Here is a 22,873-nt window from a genome sequence, read left to right on the forward strand (position 1 = left end):
TGGGATATCTTCCACCATGGCCGGTTTATTCCTCCTCCTCGTTTGCTCTCCTCATGGACTCTTTTAGTAGTGCATGATAACCTACTTTAAGGACTACAAATGGAAACTAGAACACAACGCAAAATATAGATTTGGTATTCATAGACAGAACCTAAGAAAAAAAGAATAACATTGGACTGGAAATGAAACAATGGAAAAAAAGGGTAGCACATTTAAAATGTCATTTTTTTAAATCTTGGATAAAAAAGGGGACGTTCTTTCTCTTAACAAACTATGACTTTATAGCTTCACATTCTTTGAAGCATATCTCTACCTCCAGCTCCCTCTTGTGTATTTTCTGTTCAAACTTCTCCTGGTCAGGTGAGCCCTGACCAGCAGCTTCAGCAGAGGGGCAGCACATCGTCTGTCAGACAGAGAATGACTGAAGGCACATCAGGTGCTGGTTTTGGACCAGCCCTCTTCACCGCCGCAGCCTCAGCAGCAGCAGCAGCAGGAGGAGGAGAATCGGGATCTCAAGATGGTTGCAGCGCACAGTTCTTCGCACTCATCGGAATCTACAGAGTGGATTATTTGTCTGGATAAGAGGTACTGCATTTATGTAATTCAAGTGCGTCCACTGTCTCGGTTTAAGGCTCCATGTGAGTCATATTTATTACCTACAGACGAGGATTTGATTTATTTTGGTGCTTCAGGATTAACATTCATATCGGCTCCGTAGTTTAAATTGCCCACTGGGATTAATAAAACTTGATTCTTGTGAGGTTGAATAGGGGCATCATAAAAAGTGCCATGTTTTTAGTTTATTATATGGACACAGATATTAAGAACAGTGTTGACAGAGATCAGAGACATAGGCTATGGGAAGTATAGGAAGCAATGCTTCTAACTTTGGATAATATTATTCTTAGTATTATTCTTAGTATTATTCTTATTATTATTATTAATAACTTTGGACAGCTGTTGGAAATGCTTTAAATATTCATAACTAAAAGTACATCATTAATATTCTACATAAGCAGTTCATCACTTACTGGTAATGTTGACAAGATCCTTTACAGATCATGTTATGGACGGTTCATACCTAAACTACTGAGAGAGGTGCCCAAAATCACACAGGGAGGTAAAACATTGTGCATGTACACCTATCAGATGGGATATTAAACCCCTCTTTATTAGGCCATACATAACAACAGGCTACTTTATTATGTAGTTACAAAAATTGACACTGAAAGAAAGGAGTAGCATAAACCTGCATTTGATTTCAGATGTGAATGAATCATCAATGTGCATTACCGCTAACAGGTGCAGTGTTGCACAACTCTTCATGTCTGTCACCTGCTGCAAAGAACTACAATGTGTTCCATCATGCAACATGATACGCACCAGCATTGATTTATTTAATTGTGTGGATTTTTATGTACATGTAGAGCTTGAATTCAAATGCTTTAAATAAAAACAGTTTGCATGTTTGTCCTTAGTGTTATTGGGCACGGATCAGGTGTTTTTTGTATGCACAGACTGAGGGGAGAAAGAAAGGGGTCCAAAGTGCATCAGCTATAAACAGCAAAAGTGACGCAGTGTGCCAGATGTGTTTGCACAGTAATATCTTCTGTCGATGTAGAGCCCACCTGTTTGGTGCAAATTAAACCTATGACTCACATTTTCCTCTCAGATTCTGTAGCATGTTTGATTTTACTCGAGTTAAACACAGAACTTTAGGGGGGGGGGGGGGGGGGGGGGGGGGGGGTGCAAAATGTATTGTAAATCAGAAGAAATGGTTCAATTAAGTTTGTCATCGTTTAAAGTTTGAATGTTATAAGCTGCCTCATGATGAAAACATTCCTTCCATGCTTGGACTTGAAATCTTCACCTCACAAAAGCTTTTTTGGCTTGCTTGATTACCAAACAGACACCTTGTCTTTGAAACTCCCACTCATCCCTTCCCTGCCTTGTTTTCCTCGCTGCGCAGCATTTGATCTAGTGCTGAAATAATGCAGGGCTGTTAAGGGGCTTTTAAACATTTGATTTGAATGGGGGTGGGATACCACAGTCCAATCAGAGGAGCACAATACTGAGATACTTTAATGTAACCGCTGAAAGGTTTCCAGGGAACTCACCACAAAGAGCCATTTGCTTGCAAGCTGTTGCTCTGGTGAAAACCTCTTTATTGAACTCAGTAAATCATTTTCAGGAGCTGTGAACAAGCCCTTGTTTGCTTCTCTGAAGTATTGAAACGGTTGGTTTTCCTCTTTTAAAGGATGGCTATGGATTCAAAGGTGATGTAAGCTACAGTACAACCACCCACATGTTACATCAGAGGCTTCAGATTCAGTGGAACAAATTTAGGGGCAGAGTAATGCAAGCAACAGAGGAGGGATACAACACCCTAAATCATGTGTGAGGACAGTTTATAGTTCACTCTCATTGTTACAGCTCAATGACATAAACAACAATGTACAGGCTAGTGTTTCTCCATGTAAGCATTTTCAAAATAAACTTTGAGCAGTTCTAGCCTTGTCTGAATGTCCTCTTAGTGATGGTCCACCTGAAACAGGAGGTTCAAAGCAGCCAGCTTTTGAGTAGGAGCTAAAAAACTGTGTCAACTATCATTAAGAAGGACAATATCTGTTACACACACTAAGATTTGTTTTCCTCATAGTCCACTGCACAGCTCCTACATTGCACCTTTTGTACATTTTGTGTTTTTTATTTTTATTTTTTATATTTTACATTTTTAAATTCTATTTTATATATTGTAATATCTTCTTATACTGTATTATTTAAGTTGTTGCTAGTTCTGCTTTATTTCCTTGTTAATTGTTTAGCACCAATACACCAAGTCAAATTCCTTGTATGTGTAAATGTACTTGGCAATAAACCCTGATTCTGATTCTGATTCTGATTCTGATTCTGATCACCAACCTCAACAAAGCTTTGTGCTACTTTTTTTTCATTTTGACGCTTCAGCTGTCTGAGATCCACTTGTGCTTCTCTTGCTGAATTAAAGCATGCAGCATGTTTAGTTACCAGTTTTACTTTAGTGGTTCCCTGTAAATGTCTCTTCGTTGCTTTTCTTCCTGCAGACCAGCAGAACGCTCAGGAGAAGATGTTGACATCATCCTGGCCCATCTGAAAAATGCCAAGGCCTTCGAGAAGTTCCACCCCAGTCTGCTGCAGCAGATCTGCCTGTGTGGATTTTATGAGTGCTTGGAGAAAGGCATTACCTGTAAGTCCAAATATGCATGCTGTATATCAGGCACATGGGACCTTTCTCAGGGCGCACTCACATATAAGCAATCTGTACCGGGCCTAAGCTGCTCAAGCGCGGTACACTTCCTCGGCCCTGGCACGCTTGCAGGAAGTTAGCTTCGGCACGGTACAGTTCATACACGAGCAAAAACACGGGTACACAACATCTGACTAAAACGACTCAAAACAAGCCACAAAGTCAGTCAAGCAGCTGTGATGTTCTCTGTTGTTCTCCGATGTGCGGACGCAGACTCAACCCTTTTATTTTTTTAGTTTTGGGATGAAATCGCTTCACTTCCAAGGAAACTGGAACTTTATGTATCCATGGTTACACGTCTACATAAATTCCCTCCACAATATGAGATAAATGTCTGTATATTTTTGGTGGCATATCTTTTTTGTAAACATCTTATCGTTTTGATCTGAGACTTGTAAGATGCTTTGTTTTTAAAAAGACCATGTGAACACAGAACACACTGTCCATTTGTATATAAAGTCTACGATCGATGTTGCTTTTGATCGGTGCTTTGTGTTTCTAAAGTGTATCGTCAGGGAGACATTGGCACCAGCTGGTATGCCGTCCTGTCTGGTTCACTGGATGTCAAAGTTTCAGAGACCTCAAGTTATCAGGTTTGACTTTTTTCCAGAATAATGTGAAACCCTTAATTTCAACAAACAAATAGAACTCACTACTTTGTTTTGAATGGGAACAAACTATTATGTTGTGTGCTACCTTATTCAGTTTGAGCTGCCTAAATCCAGACAGTCCTCTTAAGGTTATAATCTGAATATTTACTACTTGCACATAGCTCTTTTACTTGCACATAGCTGTGTATATATATATTTATTTCTCATTTACTGCACATAGTTCTGTTTACATCTATTTACATCTGTTAGTCCGATCACTGTCCACTTATATCTACTCTTTTATATTTTCTATTTTGTATTTTAAGTTAAGTTTAAGCTTTAATTTGTATTTAAATTGACACTTTATATTTTAGGTTAAAATGTTTCATCTACTTGCACTGTTGTTATTTTACTGCTCTGTGTGCCTTTGAATTACCCCCGGGGACAAATCGAGTTTTTTTAATTGAATTGTTACAACCTATTTGAAATCCATCAGCCATTCAAAATATTCCCATCTAACCTCAAGCTTTTCTTTTTAGATGTGGGCTGAAAAGAGCATTTTGCTAATAACATTAGAGGAATTTACCAAAAAGGTTTTTAATACTGATGCTTTGTTCCCCTGCGTCAGTTTGTCTGTGATCTGATTGGAGTGATTTCTTGCTGATTGGAGTGTATAATTAATTAACCTTAAAGTGTTCAGGTGATTGTCTTTAACCTAGAGAGTGGTCTGATCAAGTACAATACAAAAGCAAACGACAAACGTTAGATTTCACAGTATTCTTGTTTGGCTGTTTCTGTTCCAGGATGCTGTCACCATTTGCACACTGGGGACCGGCACAGCATTTGGGGAGTCGATCCTGGATAACACCCCTCGACACGCCACTATTGTCACTCGGGAATCCAGCGAGCTCCTACGCATCGAGCAGAGGGCGTTCAGGTCTTTGTGGGACGTGAGTACCTCTGTCTGCTCCATCTGTATCTTCATCAGCCCACAGCAATTCTCTGGTCACATTACAGTTTGTGACACAACAATGGAGATGAACTCATGTTGGGGTCTTGTATAAAGGGGTTCTGAAAAGGCTGTCGGAGTCTGTTTTTTGCCTTTTTCTTTTCTTTAGTCCTACTTTCTTACCTTTCACTAAAGGGACATAAAATACCAGTTCACATATTTTCATTAAAAAAAAAGATCTACAAGGATTCATTTAATTATATTTCCTGGTCTGAAAATATTATGTTTACACATTTTTTTCAGCTCTGTCGCTTTTAATTTTTATATTTCAAGGAAATCTGAATGATGAAACAGGAATCATTTTATAGAAAAATAAATAAAACACCATCAGTTTGGGTTAAAATAATGCTATTGCTGTCCTCAACAACAGGAAAATGGTTTTGCACAAAAAATTGCATCTCTACCCCTCATCTCTATCCTTTAATTCCTGACCTAGACGAGGAGGTTGCTTAAATAAGAGAACAGCCACCTGTCTTAGTTTGTCCCTGCTGAAATTGAAATGCTGAATGTTGAAACGGTGACAAATTCAGCTCAGCCTAAGCCAAAGTGTAGGCGATGTACACTGTCATGGTGATTAGCTTTGGTTGATTCATGATTTTTAATGTTACCCACCCTGCAGGTTTAGCATAAGTGGTCCAGTAATGATACTGAACCGCTCTGCTTTTTGAGAATGTTTATGTGTGCAGGCATTTCACAGAATTTAAGTCTATAAAGAGCCTGAGAGGTTTCTACCTTTTGACCACTAGATGGCAGTGCATTGCTGTGGTTCTGTGTTTACCTATGACCTCATTGCGTGGACTATAATACAATAACTCACCACAAGTATAACTCAATTTGTGTAAGACGTACTACATAATTGTACCGATAAATGTGTCTCACAAACAAAACTAAAGACTGTCTTGCATGTTAGGTTGTGGGTGTCATGCTGTGTAGAGGCCCCTCTTCTGCAGGACACCGCCTATGAGAGAAAGACTGCCCATTTCCTCTGGGACTGAAGGGCATGAGGGGCTTGTAAATGTTGAACCTCGCGTGTGTCTGTGTCAGGGTTCAGCCCAGCAGCAGTGTGACTGGATACTTAAGCCGGTCTGGATGTTTGCTGACCATCAAGTGGAAGTGCTACAAGGCTTCAGTTTAACCTCTGTCCTGGAGTGACCTCCTCATTCAGGTTTGTGAGGTGGATGTTTTGTTGTCTTATTCTACACACAGATTGTTTGTATCTGGTTCTCAGATCCCCTGGCTTTGGTTGTTTTTTGCCGTTATGACAGACAGTGAAGTTACTGTGTTAAGTTGTCATCTTGGCTCAGAATCATATGGGGCAGCTTCTTTGGGAATTTACCTGGCAGGGTCTTTAGAGGAAGCTCTTCAATCAAACACTAGGTGTGTTCACTGCGTGTTACTTTAATATAGTATATTTTTTTCAGACTGTTTTGTTGACGTATTTGGCAGAACACATTTTTTATCTTGTGACATCTTTTCCGTCTCACTTCCCCCCCTGGGCTTTATTGAACTATGCCGGAGTTTTTCCCACAGTGTTTTCACTGTATCATGTTAAAATGTGTTTTTCATGTTTGTTACTTAACTTGAATCGTGGACCTTCACTGTGGAAGATCTTATACTAGATGATGTTTTTTACTGTTTATTTGTCTGGATGGAAAGTGTCTCAGTTTTTAACATTTCCTTAATTTAAATGTGGAAACTAATCATTGTTAAAATGCAGCTTAAACAAGTTTAAAAACTTGAAATATCAAGTGCATGTGATTTGGGATTTTTAAGTGAATTGAGACATGATTTTTCTAGCAATCAAACTGTGTAATTCTAGATCACCTGTCACATAAGTCCAATATTGATCTCTTTAACCATGTTTAGAGGGGAACTTCTCAGAAGTATGGCAGAGCATGCCAGCATGAGTGTCTATACATGGATCCTCTGCTGTTAGATCTGCTGAGCTAGCTTAACCTCAGAGGTTGGCTGAAGCTGTAACAAAAGGCCTCACATCGAGTTAAAAGTCACATAATCAGCCTATTGATGGATCATCGTTACTCTACTTGCTGGTATGTTACAACTTGATGCTGGAGCAACAGTTTCAACTTGATGCTGGAGCAACAGTTTCAACAACATTATTCAGCCTGGTTGACGCTCATTTTAGTGCAGAACAACAGCTTCTGCTTGTTACTACAGGAAACCCTTTAACCTTTGTCTGTCTGTTCAGATGTACTCTGGAGGAAAGTGGGTCCAGTCCAGTCTCTCTTGGTGTGTTCCTGCTGTTGAAGTTTAGCTACTTCACACAGGTTTTACTAAAGCTGAAACACCTTTTGTGGTGCCTTAACAACCTAAAGCTGTATCATGTCATTATTGCTTAAGGCTCTAAAAACCAGAGAAGCAGAGAGGTACTCCCAGCATCCATTGATGCCAGCTCGGATGTTGAGATTACAACCTAGACTGCTTTATTCAGAGGAGAAGCTCTGAGTCAAAGTTTTACACCTCAGCTCCTCCTCTTCCTCCTCCTCCTCCTCTTCCTCCTCCTCTTCCTCCTCCTCCTCCTCCTCTTCCTCCTCCTCTCTCCTCCTCCTCCTCTTCCTCCTCCTCCTCCTCCTCTTCTTCCTCCTCTTCCTCCTCCTCCTCTTCCTCCTCCTCCTCCTATTCCTCCTCCTCTCTCTTCCTCCTCCTCTTCCTCCTCCTCCTCCTATTCCTCTTCCTCTCCTCCTCTTCTTCCTCCTCCTCCTCTCTCCTCCTCTCTCCTCCTCCTCCTGATCCTCTTCCTCCTCTTCCTCCTCTCTCCTCCTCCTCTCTCCTCCTCCTCCTCCTCCTCCTCTCTCCTCCTCCTCCTCCTCTTCTTCCTCCTCCTCTCTCCTCCTCCTCCTCAAATTGAACCTATAGCCATGCACTATTACAAACTGCGTCATAGTGATCACAGCATTGCCCTAATGAACCGGATAATTTAGTCATTGCATTTCATGTCGATTATTAAATCAACACATTTGTTCGTTTCTTGCTCTCTTCCTGCTTTTTACAGTTTTCTTACATTTCCTTTCCTGCTTGTGACTGTGGTGCTGTTGCATGGCAAGCACCGCTCTTACATGCAACTTTGATATATATTTTCTCATACTGCTGACTGATACAACTGCTGGGATCAGGCAGCCGTGTGCTGTTTGTTTAACAGAGCAGACATGAGCCGAGCTCAGCACACACGAGCATGCTGACCCTGGCTTAGATGGGCCTGATCATCAATTTACTCTTCTCTTTGTTTGGTGCTTCCGATGGGCGCTGAGATTGTGATAACACATTGTTCTTTTTAAGGCTGGTAACGTGGCTCTTTTGTAGTCACTTCTTCAGCCTCCACGTGGCCTGCACAGAACCGCTCTCATTATACAACAGCTGTGGCATTTTGGATTAAATGTGACAAATTACACATTTGAGCTTTTATTAGCATAAGTTGTGTGTATTTCTCATGCATGTTTAGACTCCAGGCGAATCTGATGGTGAGTGTCAGCGGCCTGTAGAAGAAGCCTGTTGGGTAGAGAGCTGATGAACAGAAAGTGGCAGGGCTGCAGCGTGCCCTCTGGTAACTGTGGATAGGGTGCGGGGGGGGGGGGGGGGGGGTAAAAAAGAGGCTACATGGATCCTCTGGGGGTTCAGCATCTGGAAGTGCACAGCGGACATGCGCACTGAAAGAGCATGAAGATGATAATAAACATTACTGATGTATTTCCTCAGCTCACAGAGCGGTTACATCAGCATTACATTTTTTGTATCACTTCAATGCGTTTCTGTTAACTTATAGATTTTAGATGAAATCATTCATCCGGACCTGAACCAGTTTTCTCTTGCTTTGTTTTTGGTCTTATTGCTCCGTTGAACATGTATCTTCAGTTCCAACCACTGCATAGATGAGCTGACTAAACTGAATTCAAAACATAAAAACACTAAATCAATTTCAAATTTCAAATCAAATTTATTACCGGAAGAGAAAATTGGAATCTGTTTCCTCTCCAGTATCTCTGCTTGCCCCAGTCCATCATAAAGACTTCTTAAATACATTTTATACATTTCTTTCTACTTACATTTTGTGTCTGTTCAATACAAGCCTTTATTCCATCAAATTCAAAATGACTGAATGTACAGTATATGGATCTGAAATAAGGCATTCTTTCTCTTGATGAAACTGTAGCAGTGAAGCTCTTCTGGTAAGTTCTGTTAGTCAGAAACAACACTTTGAGGGTTCAGTGACTGACATCTGCATCTGCTCGGTCTTTGTTTCAGCCACATCCTTACACTTACAGACAGGTAATGCTGTAAGATGCCTGCTTACCTATATGACCCCTTTTCTATCTTTTGCTCGTCTGATGAAATGAATCTAGAATTAAACAACAAAGTAAGGCTAATGAAACTAATCAAACAATTGTTTGTAATTTACTCCATGAGACAGCAGCAGGCATTAAACATGTGGCACTGCTTGTCTGTTATTCAAGTGAATGTATAAAACTATTAAAGTGTACTAGATTTGGTCAGATTGAAATGTGCTGTCAGACACAATTGAATATTTTCAGTATTTCATTCACTTTTATTGTCTGTTTTATTCACAAATATCAGTGTTGAAATGAAGAAGTGGGAGTGTGATCACTCTGCTTAAAAAACATTTTTGTCATTTTTATTTACAGTGCACAAAGATTTTGATTATAAAAAGTTAAATCCCCTCACAGGGTCAGCACCCGTTGAGCTAAACATTTGACTTCATCCGGCTTCAAATTCACAATAAAAAATAAAATCTTTATAGTTTAGTCACATGCAGCAACAAACAATCAAGCGAAGCTGCAAATCTAAAACACCTCAGACAATTACAACACCAATTATCACAGTGAGGATCCTTGAAACGACACAATATGATACATTTTATTGTCCGTTTAGGGAAATTTGTCTTGGGCTCAAAGTGCTGCCAAACATTCAGCTGCTTCCACTAGAATCAATAAATAAAAAAACAATAGAACAACACATCCACATGTAAACAGAAAGGCACAGCACAGCAGAGTACATGTGATGAATAAGAGGAATCATGTTAATAGGTATATCAGGTGTACATTACACAAGTTTGACTTATTTGTGCTATGAAACTTACTGGAGCTGGCAACTGTCTAAACTGTTAATCATGTGATTAATTTCTTGGTTTGGAGGTCAGTGCAGCTCTGATAAGTAACAAGGTTAAAGATAAGACACCAGCTGCTCTCTGTCCTTGAGAAGAAGCAGCTCAGTGATAGGAACTTGATACTGCCAGGTGGTTCTAATGTCTGTACATTTCACAGTTGGATTGGATCCACAAAGAAAATAAATCACAAATTCTGCTTGAGGACAACGTCTTCCTCAAAAGTTATAATAGATGAAAGACTTTTTTTATATTTCTGATTTCTTTACATCCCTCTGAGACTGACCATTTTCTGGTTTAGCTCCTGGCCCAGCTAAAAATGAGCAGCTACTATTATGTGTGCAGATTAGCCAATGGGTGTGTGTGTGTGAGTGAGAGAGAGAGAGAGAGAGAGAGAGAGATAGAGAGGGAGATGGAGCATGCTCTCCAGTGTGCTCAGTGACTGGAGTTGAGTAATCACCTAGCAACTGCTGCTCAGAAGAAGTGAGCAGCTGACTGGCACTCTGCTCGACTGACACAGTGTGCTCACTCTGCCTGCTGTCAGAGCAGCGTGCAGGCTGATGTAGCTGCTGGATCATGCTGGACCAGGCTGGATATGACCCATGACTGAGGAATTAAGAGGGTTTGGAGGTCCCTCCCCTTCTTTTTAGGCTGCATTGGACACTAGTAGCATCTTAAGGTAATATTTGACAAACTTTCCAACAATCCAACATGTTAGCTGCATCAGGAAAAACTCGATCATAAATGGTTGAATAAATGGTGGATTTGTGCTGAATTTTCTTGCTGACTATTGAGAGATTAAAAAAACACATTATTAAAATGAAATATTTCAGTCTATGTGTTTTTGTAGGAGCAGGTGTGATTTGGTAATATTTCCCCCTCAGTTGTTTTTCCCCCAGTGGCCTGAAGTGTGCCTGTAAGAGTTCAGAATCATCACAGACTGCTTTGAGAACAGTTTGCACTATGAGTGTTATGTAATGTGGGGCGAACTGCTCAAAATACAGCAGTGCATTCATGCACATTGATGCACACAATGCAATGATTTACTGGAGCGTGAAAGACTGAGGTGAAGCTCGAAGTGAGAATGCACTTGGATGATGTGTTTGTTATGACACAGATAGGACTGCACACACTTATAAGTAAAGCACTTTGATAGAGATACAAGATAGTATGTGCTACAGCTTCTATTTCCAGGTGACTTCATTGTTGTAGGAGTTTGGAAAAAAAAAATATTAGTAGAGGACAGGGTTAAAGAATGTGCATGCGTTTGTCCTGCTGTGAACAGTGAAGTCAGTGTATGAGAGCTAATATGCACAACAGTTGACTAAGCTTCACTGGAGGAAAACAGAATGGCACATCTGTTATTGCAGACATTTCTAAAACCCCTAAAACCTCTTAAGTGAAGATAAACACCATGTGGTGATTAATGAGATGCTCATTTAAACTCATGTACACTCATGTACATCAAGTACTTAAACTATTTGAACTGAATATGGTTTTAAAAAACATTTCTTCTAGTGTGCAACAAACATATATTTTTATTACATTTTTCCATTTTCCTTAAGATTACAGCTCTGTGTGGATGCTTGTGTTATGAGCATTTAAAAAAAAATGTGAATAGGATTTTATTGGTTGAGACAGTGTTATTTAAAATATGATGCAACATTTGAAAAAATTACACATTAAAAAAATGTATCTCTAAGGTGAGTCTTTGTACATACAAGACGACGAAGGAAAATAAAAAACATTCACTCACCAAGCTTAAAAAAAGAATTCTGACTTTAATAAATTGTTTTAAGACATTCAGCAGTTAAAGAGTTTTTAGATTCTGGTTAATGTTGGACGAATGTAGCGTTTATTGTGAAGTGAATTTAGTGACTTGTTATTGATTATGAAATATTCTTAATTTGCCAAAACTCTGATTAAGCCTACCAATCATTCTACATGCGTGGGTGATTTCCACAGTAGTGTGGCAGAATTCTGATGATTTCAGTTTGCCTTGGTAAGTTGTCCTCGAGGTGGAGAAAAAAAAGACAAATAGTAAAATCATAATAAAAAGTTATTCCTGTTTTTTAAAAAAAATGTCCAAAGTATTTTTTTTAAATCTAAAATGTGCAGTTATTCCTGTAAGCCAGTCTTTAAGATGCATGTTCTCCAACTTGTGAGGCATTTCTACAACCAATGAGGACGCTATATGTTAATGAAGCTGTGTGTCCACAGTATGTTAGTGATACATTTTATGTCAGGTTGTAACCTTTCAGAAGCACTCTTTTAAGATGCCTTTAGGGTCAAAGACTTAAGTGAGTTTTTATTCTTAGAGCTGTGGACTTAAAAGGATTTAGACTCCTTACATGTCTACCTGTCTCATCTAAAGGCATCATTCGTATTCTGCAAGTGTTTGTAACACTCCTCAGCTACTCAAACTAAATCCTCTTAAAGCAACAGATCATAATCTCCTTTAATGTGATGGTATCAGATTAACAAACATATCCCTATCATTTGTAAGAAACTGGGTTTAATCACACACTACAACCTGACGGACTAAACCAAGGTGCTTGCTGTTCAGATATCAAAACTGATTGGTCAGAGCTGAATACATCGAGTGGTTGATCCATGCTCTAACATTGTAAGCAGTGACTTGGTCTTCCCTCTTTTACAAGAGATTGTAGTTCAGGACTTCTCTTCCCAAATTAAATCAAGACTAGGGGGAAGTATCCGTACCAATCACACCCAACCGTGGTTTAATGGTGAAATAAAGCGTTGTCATTAATATTTGAATGTGCATTTCTAAGGACCAAAGCAAGCACACCTAGCCCTTCTTTTTGTTATACAATGCTTACACATCTTTATGTATTCATTCAGTCACAGTTTGGTATATCTGCAGTTTTAATCTTTAACTGATGGTTGAAATGATTTAATACTCTAGTAATCCTCTGGGATTAAAAGGATAAAGGGTAATGTGTGAATAATCAGAAGACGTCATTTAAAGGAATACTCCGACACTTTGGGAAATACACAACTTCTTCAATGGAAGATAGACACGTAACACTCTTTCATCTGTACAATAAAAAACATCTAACAGTCTGTTGGCTGATCTAAGCATGAACATAGAAACAGGACACAGCTATCCTGGCTCTCACTGAAGGTAAATGTTAAACAAGATAAAATATTTCAATGAATTGGCTGAGAGGCAGATTTTGTTACAACAGACTGGCCAGCTGTTTTTAGTGGTTTTGCTTAGCCCAGCCAAACTGCTAGCTTCATCTACAAACTCAGTGGATAAATACTCTTGGAACCAATCCTGTGTTTCATGTTCACATGTTCTCCTTATCACAATGAAGTTATAATTCTAAATACTTCAGTCACATCCAAAGTCTTAAAGAACATTTCTATTAACACTGAGATGTTACGCTGATGATAGAGATTACAGACGTAATTATAAAAACATAAACTGTATTAAAAAAGGTTGAAACAAAGTAAAAATGGTGACAATTATTGAGACAGACAGGAGCAGGACAGCAGCTAATGATCACTTAAATTATTTATGAATGTACTACTTATGTTCTCAATTCAATTTGATACATAAAATAGTCTCCTACATCATCACCTCCAATGTCTTGTACCTTCAGACGAGAAACTCATGATATTTAATAAAGATTAACACAGCAGCCCCCTCCCAATGAAAGGCAAATTTGGTTTGATAAATGTTCTATTGACCATTTATTAAATTTCCCTCAAACTTACGCACAGCCAAAAAATATATTGATTCATACGTGAAAAGTCGGCCACTTAGTAGTTAATTGCAGGTTGTAAAAAAAAAAAAACAAGGCTCCATATGGATACAAATATATTGTGTGATATACGAGTCAGAGACATCATTACTAACAAAATAGAAACTGAGTGCTTTTCACACACCTGACAATAGTGCTTATCCTCCTCTAAAACAACACCCCCACCCTGCACTGTGGATGCAATCCCTCAGGGAGCGCAGCTTTATTGGCTCTGAGGGGTTGAGTTCATTTGTTCATGTGCTGCTCGGTTTAAGTGCTCCTCCCTAATCCTCAAATCCTTTAATTGTCAACAAAGACTGATAGGCTCTGAATGCTTCACTTCTGTTGCTTACATTAACTTTGAATAATTCAGTCTGGTGTTTGAATGTGTACAAAATCCCCTCCACAAAATAAACATTTTCATAATCTGAGTGTTAGTTGACGCTCATCCTTATCTGCTAGTATCTTAATGAGCAGCATGCAGAAAGACAATCCTCATAGAAACAAGCGGTGTAAATGCGACATTTCTAACCGTCGTCTTGTTGCAGGGAAAAAAGCTGTGTCCCCCCCTAAGGGTTGCTAAAGTGATTAAGTGACTTCAGTGGGTGAAATTGAATTTAAAACATGACCTCTGAGAGCACATTACCACACAGGAGCAAATGGCTCTATAGCTCTAGCTGTCGTTGAGTCTTCTCTGACCAGAAGATAGGACGTTAGAGAAAGTAGGCCAGTGACTAAGTGGTCCGAAATCAGCTTTTTATTGACTTTATATGTAGTTGCTTTGGCACGTAATTCGTTTTGTTTGTCCTTTACCACATGTGAATCATGAACCATCAATCTACTTGACGATTTGTTTAAAGCTTCTTTGAAAGTAAGAAAAATACAAACCAGCTTGCAGAGCATTGGGTTTTTCATTTTCACGAGTTGTACCTTAATACCACCTTAGAACTACATGGGAATAGTTTTCTGTGTTTTTCAGTGAGCAAAAGAGATGAACAACTTGATCATTAGAGGATCATGTTGTCAAGATGTTCAGTTTTTGCACTGAGGAAATATTATGAGTAATTTGTTAACTCATCCTGTATTGTGTATTTTGTAAAGAGAAAGACATACGGCTTTAGTTTGCTAACATTCAAAGCATATTGCAAGGCATTGGTTGATAATAATTAGCTAAAGGTCAACATCTATTATTGCAAAAATAGTAATTATTTTAATGCATTTTCCAGCTGATGTAGCTAGAATCTTTCTTAAACGCTGCTTTGATTCTAAGCTAACTTCATTTTAAATAGCTACTAGCTTACTAGCTATTATCCAACCCAGGCTAACAGTGGTGCTTTAATTTACACAGAATTATATACAAATTATTTATCTTTACCCAAAATGCATTCTTATTACGTGTTTCTGGAGCAATGATGCCTTTAAATTGGATTCAATTTACTTCGTAAACCATAGTGAAAAAAATCAAACAAAATAAACACAGCACCACATGATTATTATTTTTTTTATGGTGGAGTGAGTTTATTTCCTTCATCAGACACATTTTTCTCTTCAGTTTTGAAATTGTTCCCCATTTGTAGTGGTTCTATTGCATTCAGGTTCAACCAATGATGTTGTGTTGCAGTACTTTTTCACGGCTCATGGGCCATGGTTGGATTGACCTCTTCCTACAGCATCATGAAAGAAAAACATGACATTTACAAGAGTGCATGGGTGCAGTATGACGTTCATTACATAACTTCGTTGATGCTGCAGGGTACAGATATGATATAATGCATGTACAGCCGTAATGTGATGCTTTAAAGAGATAGTACTTTCTTGCTTATTGAAGTATTTAATGTGACAAATGCATGATAGAAGCAAGTAAAAGTAAGGGAAAAGATTCAGGATAGACAGAAGAGGAATGGAGCCAGAGTTAACAGGTTCAGTGGACATATGTACACAAAGTAAAATTAGGTGGAGTTCAAACAAAATATCCAAGTTTTAAAGGAGGCTTGTGCGACTTATTGATCCAGTAGATGTCGTCCTTGCGCACCAGCATTAAACCAAAACAAACTGCTGTATGGCCACACCTCCAACCACTCTTCACTCGCGTTCACACAAAGGAGTTATCAATTAGAACGCACCATAATGAAGCAGCATTAAGGGCAAGCTGTCAGTGGTTATCAGTCCATTGCACAATCAATTTCTGCTTCTACATTGCTGTATATTTTGATAATCTATGAACACCATTCTCCCTCAGATGAGAGTTAAATTTGATATAAGTTGGAGTCGTGTTTTTGGTCTATTTAGAGGTATTGCATACACCAGTGGTTGTCTTTGATTAGGATGACATATCAGAATCCACAACATCTAGAGCTCTGTATGAGCAGTTATAACATTGGAGCAAGACAGTCGGCCAAAATATCAGTCATCTAGGGGGTACCATCTGTGAATGTTGGCTGTTGAGGTACATTTTCACACACTAGACCACAGGACATCTCACATCACCAGAGGCGCTGTTTGTCAATAGTCAAGGTTAGGCAACTGCTTGGGGCCCCAGGCCAGTAGGGGGCAACCGAGGGCTGACAAACTTTAAACCACAGCAGTGGCTCAAAATGTGCAAATTTTGCAATGACAGTAGGATACTTCCTTAAAGGGGGCCCTGTCTGACAGCTCTCACTCTCATTTGAAAACCAACCTTTGTCGATGAGAGTCACCGAAGGAAAATGGAGAGAAGTGATCCATCTGGGAGTAAAAAAAAGAAAGAGAGGAAGAGGAGAAAGCATCGGGACACCGGCAGACATAACGGTGATGAATGTGGGTGCCCCCAATGAATTTTTGTCTCGGGCCCCAACAGACTCTAGAATCGCCACTGCACACCACCAAGTTGATCAGGTTGACCAGGCAGAGGGAGAAATATGGCTTTACCAAATCTTCACACTGCTACTCACTCTGCTATGTTACCTTTCCACTGTTCTGACTGATCTGTTTATTTGTGTTCTTTGTTTTTTTATAGAGATATCATCAGTGCATGGCTGGACTGCTCACCCCACCCTATGGTGCGATGGAAAGTGGTTGTAGTGCTGACAGTAAGTTGCCTTCAGTTACTGATTATCCGTTTGACTGTTGTTTAGGCGCAGTGAACATTGCATGATTAAGTCAAAGCTTCTGTGATTGCTTATTACACACATCAAATGGTTAAGGTTGTTATGGATTTTAATCTATTCAAGAAAAAGAGCAAAAGCTCAAATATTTCAGTGTTACTCATAGAAACTGCCTTAATCACTGACTTTTGGTTAGAAAAGTACAGAAAAATAATTTCCTGATCTTTAATTGACAGAGATAAAAAGGTATTTTAAGGGGCTGTCATGAAAGGTGGATTCTTTTGTCTAAACATTCATATTTGATCACAACAAGAACTTTAAGACAGCAGCTTTATTGAATGATGTTTTATTATGTTTATGCAGTTTAATACAACACACAATCCTGTTTTAAAGAATATTTGATGTGTTTTTTTCCTGCCTAACTCCTTTATTAGATCTCTGTCTAATGTGATAAAGCCTGATACTTTTATTTGATTTACTGTTGTGGGTAAACTCAATATAGACTCAGCTTTGCTTATACAGAGCACTTAACTTTCTTCAAAGTCATGTACCATACAAAATGATGAGCAGCAGTGAGCAGTGAAGAAATCCAGAGTCAGTTGGCTTACTGGCAGAGGGTTGATTGTTGTTCTTTTGTTTCATAAATGATGCATACATTATAAATGAAGTGACACTTGTTTTTTTTGTTCTCAACAAAGAGCTCTTTTTTTAAGGACTTTGCTATCTTAAACTAAACTTGTCTGTGGTTTTTACTACTGGAGTATTTTTAGGTGTGTTTAAAAGTTGATGATTCTGCTTTGCTGTTACGTGCAGCACTGTTAGCGCCGAGTGTTTTACAGTACAGTACTTCAGGGATTTACAGTATCCACTCTATGCATGAATACACCAAGACTGTAATCATACAAGCACGAAGCAGCTGGAGGCTGATGTATTCTACTGTACAGAGCATCAACAGCAGCCTAGTGGTTGTTACTGCGGTCAATGAATTAAACATGTTTGAAATAGTTTTCTTTTGTACAACAACTGTGCCGTTCAAGCTCAGGTTGAGCTTTTAATGTCAGCATTTTTTCTATCACTCCATTCATGCATTCAGTACCACTCCAGCTAAGCATGAAACATCTTCTTCTTTTTTCTTGTTAAACCAAAGTGAAATACTAAGCTCCAGGCCCTGACACGCAAACAAAACATTATCTTTTTTTTTTTTTTACATTAAGTTTATTTTGGATTCATGCCTGACATGCTTACTGAATGCTGTCAGAGAGGCTGAACACTGAATTCATATTCATGTGATCAAATGAATGTGACACTTTAAAAAGTGGTGTGATATCACCAGCACATGAGCAGCAGCACACATAAAATGATGGACAGATGTGTGTTAACTTAAAAAAAAAACATTACCTAGAAATGCAATCCAGAGTGTGCGTGTGATGATGTTACACATTGGAATGATACTTGAATTTGCTATAATCAAAACATATCTATAATTAAAGCTCTTAAAAGCAGACCATGCTCTTAGAGCTCAGGACTGAACACAGTGAACGATGAGAAATTCTTGTTTGCAACTTGTTTGTGCTGCTCTAATGTGTCCAAAAAATTAAGTTATTCCAGGTGTAATGTGAAAAAATGGATATATGTAATGTGTAAAGCGCTTTTTTAATCTTCTGACTACTGAAAGCTCTTTTACACGGCATGTCACACCTACACATTCACACACTGATGGTAGAGGTTGTTTTGTAAAGTGACCAGCAGAAGTTATTAATGTCATTTATACAGGAGTAATTCAGGGTTAAGTGTCTTGCCCAAGGACACATCAGACATGTGGCTGCAGGAGCTGGGGATCAAACCCTCGACCTTCCGGTTGAGAGTCAATGGACTCTACCAACTGAGCCACAGCCGCCTAATGCTGATTAAAAAATGTGATAATTTGGATTACACCAAATGTGCAGCAAGTAAATATGTTAATAACAGATAACGTTGAGTATAACTGATTTATATTTATATGAGTATTTTTCAAATGTTCACAGTTAATTGTCACTGTTGTTTGAGGTCAGGGTAAGGTTGAAGACACTTTGTGTTTCCAGTTTTACTCCAGAGCTAACAAAAGTTATGTAATTAAACCTTCAACAGCCCAAGGCTTACGTTTGATGTTGGTAGTACTTTTTTCTATTGCTGACAATGTTGGCCCCTTACATTTGGATGAAGTCATGTATTGTGTTCAATTCTCCTGTTGGACATTGTTGTGAAAGTGGTTGTGGTCTGAAAGGGCACATGAGCTAAACATAACAAAACCTTTACAGCAGAGAACATTTACAAAGAATAACGAGGAATATAAGTCAACCAGAACCCTCTGTGAACACTGTGAACATTTACAGCAGAGTTTTATTTCTGGATGTTTCACCTCCAGGATAATGTTTCATTTTCAAGTCATGTTCCAATTTCTAGGTATTGTGTGGATTGGGTATCTGTTTTTATGGTATCAGCAGTCTAAGAGGCACCTCTAAGAATAGCTCTGTTTTGTTTTTCCCTGCAGATACAATTGTGACAGAGCAGCTCTGACTGATTATGTTATTTGTCGTGGGGGGGTGGGGGGGGGGCTCCAAACAGTGAACGATGACCACACCCCACTGTACATCCCCTCTACAGGACTGTGGCATGGAATCAAAACATCGTAATTACATCACTGTGCTGCTCCTTACAGTAACATCTAGAAAACCCAGAGAAATAGTATCTCACAGCATCTTTATTGAAGCGGAGAGTATTATTTTATAGTGATGGCAATACTCTCCTAAGGGAAGGCACTTTGAAGCCCAAGGTTTTTATAATGAAAAATGACTGAAAATGAAACAAGAATTGGAAATGGGATAAACATTTCCCGAAAAAAATAAGAACACGATCTCTTCTGATATAAATTTAAGAGTAAAAATCCCAGATCAGTTTGATGTTTGTGATAAAAAAAGAATGTTTGTCTGATTTTATGATGAAACAGAAACAAACTATTCAAGAGGGAATGAAATGAAATATGATATTTTGGCACACATGATGCGCCACTTAACCAGAAATAATTCACCTAAAGTTTCAAACAGTGGATCCACAGAAGAATCTGACCATTTTTTTTTTTTTTACACGAGGACAACCTTTAAAGAAATATTTTTTGGTCTCATTAAACTCATTTTTAGGACGGTTTCAAAAGGAAATATACTGTAATGCAACAAATCTGTTTCAGTTTTTGTAACTTTTACCACCTTATTCACTATTTCCTGGTAGACGGGTATCTACGTGGTTTATAAAAATAAAACACATTAAACAGATTCAAACGAGATTATCGATAACTATCCTGACATAATTAAAAAGGTGGTGCTGGAGGTGGGGTGAATAAATAAATTATCAAAAGAAAGGGGGAGTTGAGGAGTTGTGAGTGTGCACTGAACATGGAGGGCAGAGCTGCTTTGTTTTAAAGTCCTACCAAAGACAGTCATACATACCGTAGAGTTTAATGACAATTTGGTGTAACTTGTTTTTATGTCTTTGGAACTGGAAACTTTACTTGGTGGCATTAAATTCTTAGTATTTTTTTTCTACTTCTAAGATTTGTTTTTAGGCTTTTTGTCTTTATGTAGACATGACAGTGGATTAAGTTGGAAATCAGGAGAGATTGGGGGAATGAAATGCAGGAAAGGAGCCACAGGTCAGACTTGAACCAGGTCCGCCCGCTCAGAGGGCTATAGCCTCTGTACAAGGGGAGCAACCTAACCGCTAGGCCACCTGCACCCCAGAATTTCATAGTAGTTCATGTTCAGGCTATGCTCCAGATAATAACTTATAGACAGTACTTTAGACACTGACCTTCAATGATTCTGTATTTGATGTTTTTGAGAGAAAATAAAGAACTCTTTCGTTCGTTCTCTCTGTTTGTCACAGATTGCTAAGCCACTTTGTAAACACACTTTCTGTTTTTTTCCCGCCAGGAATGCCGGACAAAGAGAACATAAGCAACAACTCATTCGTCTCAGTCTCCAAACACCAGAATAAGGTAGGAAGGTACACATACACACATGAAATACTGATATGATTTAGTGTTTACATGAGTTATGAAAGACTGGCTGAGGCTGTGTGTGGGAGACAATGTGCTGGGTCTTAGACCGGGTTCCTGTCCAGAGGAGAGTTACTGTAAGTGATCAGTCAAACTTACACTATAACTCACTCTGTGCTTCTCTTTCCTGACGCGACCGCATCCTCTTACTTTTTTACGCACATCTCCAGCAGAGGATGGAAATAAGTTTGGAATGTGAAGTTTGTTTAAAAGTCGGTCTAAATATAAACAACATGACCGGAGTTTTTTGTCTCCATCCATAACAGTTCCTGTCCCACCTTTTCTCCTCCTGTCGCCGTTTCCTGACCTCTGGTTTGATAACATGGCACTGCAGCAGATTGATGGTGCCCTGTGCTTTGTAGATTGTTCTGTTGCCTTCATTCTTGTAAAATAAAATAAAAACCACAACGTCAACTTATTTAAACATTTATAAATAATAAGGAGGAAATCCCACTCTGAGTAGAAATGTGAGCACTGAGTGGACTCGTTTTCTTGTGAATAAATAATGAACTTTAAAGCCTTCACATGAATGCATGAGTTGTGCTGCTGCTCTCTGAAGTGTGCAGAATGCATTTTAAATGTCACAGCCCGGCAGCCCACCCTGTGGTCCCAGCAGGGGAAAAAAACACTACACTGTAATCTGTGTCCCATTTAACCATCAGTCAGGACTCTGGTAACAGATGACTATCGGGTAACTGAGAATCAATAAAGAAAGTTCAGTTTAAATGTACAGCTAATAAACACATAATGTTAAGTGTGAGTCATAAGGTAGAAGTGAGAAAGACACAGTGAGAGGAGATGCACTTTATATTTGACATGTTGTTGTGTTGTGTTCTGCAACATCAAACCTTTAATTTCTCCCAATGTCCTCTATGTTGAGTTTTGTCTTCATCACGGTGCTCGATGTGTTTCATTTCAGCTCCTCTTGTGTTTTCTTTCATTTCATTTTCCAGAAATCATTCATTGAAAGTCCAGCCAAACTCCACCTTACATGCATTTCTCAGGTAGTAAACACCTTTTCTATAAAGGGACCAATCATGATGGCCTGTTAGTGTTGCAGGTAGTCATCAGGTGCTCTGTTGTACCATGCAGGTCCCCTCTGAGAAGATCCTGCAGGCGGGGAAGATCCTCCGCAACGCCATCCTCTCCAGGGCACCGCACATGATCAGAGACAGGAAGTACCATTTAAAGACGTACAGGTTAGTATGTCCAAGATTGCATTATTTAATTCAATTCAGTTTCAATTAAAAATACTTCATTGGTTCATCTAGAGGCATCGTTAAAGATCTGCCAAAACCAAAAAGGTCAAAAACCTGGACACATGAAAACATTGTTATAAAACAGGGTAACACTTTATTTTGAAAGTCCGTCTGTTGACACTCAACAAGCTATCAGTAGATATTCAGTTTCATGTCAACAGTGTGTCAGTTGATATTCAACATAACTTTTTCAACAGACAAGTGACATACATTCAACTTACTGCCAGTAGACTATAAGGTGCATTTCAAGGTGTTACAACATTTTACAAAGAAAGGCAGAGAAAATAATTGAAATAAAAAGAAAAAAGCAGCTCATCCCCTTTTCTGTCAAAAAGGACTGAATGAGGGCAACAAGATGTTTTTTTGTTATTAGCATCAGAGAGTTATATTATTTTTGTAATTGCCTTAGAAAAGATAAGATCCATATTGTGACTTGTCCCTCTGTTGGTTTAGAGTTTGTTTTAGTTTATAGTTCTCCCTGCACCGTATCTAAAGATTATCTTAGAGAATAACTTAAATTGATTTGTAAAATACCTATGCATATTTATAATTATTATATAATTTATATTTTGCATAGCTACTACAATTGCTTTCTTGTTTTCTAATTCTGCTTTAGGTACTTAAACTGTCTCATTCTCTTTCTCTCACC

At 38.7% G+C, this 22,873-nt stretch overlaps 1 protein-coding gene across 4 annotated transcripts in view; it reads left to right on the plus strand.

The window, feature by feature from the left end:
• Window positions 1–293: 293 nt before the first annotated feature.
• The window catches only part of rapgef4a (Rap guanine nucleotide exchange factor 4a), a 36,771-nt gene continuing 14,191 nt past the window's right edge, over window positions 294–22,873 (plus strand). Inside the window, exons 1-8 of one of the 4 annotated variants that reach the window (XM_061054459.1) lie at window positions 294–585; window positions 3,084–3,226; window positions 3,791–3,879; window positions 4,680–4,826; window positions 16,788–16,860; window positions 20,841–20,905; window positions 21,919–21,969; window positions 22,058–22,164. In XM_061054459.1, the coding sequence (XP_060910442.1) occupies window positions 518–585; window positions 3,084–3,226; window positions 3,791–3,879; window positions 4,680–4,826; window positions 16,788–16,860; window positions 20,841–20,905; window positions 21,919–21,969; window positions 22,058–22,164 (743 nt within the window). In that variant the 5' untranslated portion in view covers window positions 294–517. Of the gene's footprint in view, window positions 586–3,083; window positions 3,227–3,790; window positions 3,880–4,679; window positions 4,827–5,933; window positions 6,051–10,447; window positions 10,702–16,787; window positions 16,861–20,840; window positions 20,906–21,918; window positions 21,970–22,057; window positions 22,165–22,873 lie in introns of those variants that run through there. The other 3 variants (XM_061054460.1, XM_061054462.1, XM_061054461.1) reach the window with 3 other exon arrangements.

Source organism: Labrus mixtus, chromosome 13, assembly GCF_963584025.1.
Source record: "Labrus mixtus chromosome 13, fLabMix1.1, whole genome shotgun sequence".
Classification (NCBI taxonomy): domain Eukaryota; kingdom Metazoa; phylum Chordata; class Actinopteri; order Labriformes; family Labridae; genus Labrus; species Labrus mixtus.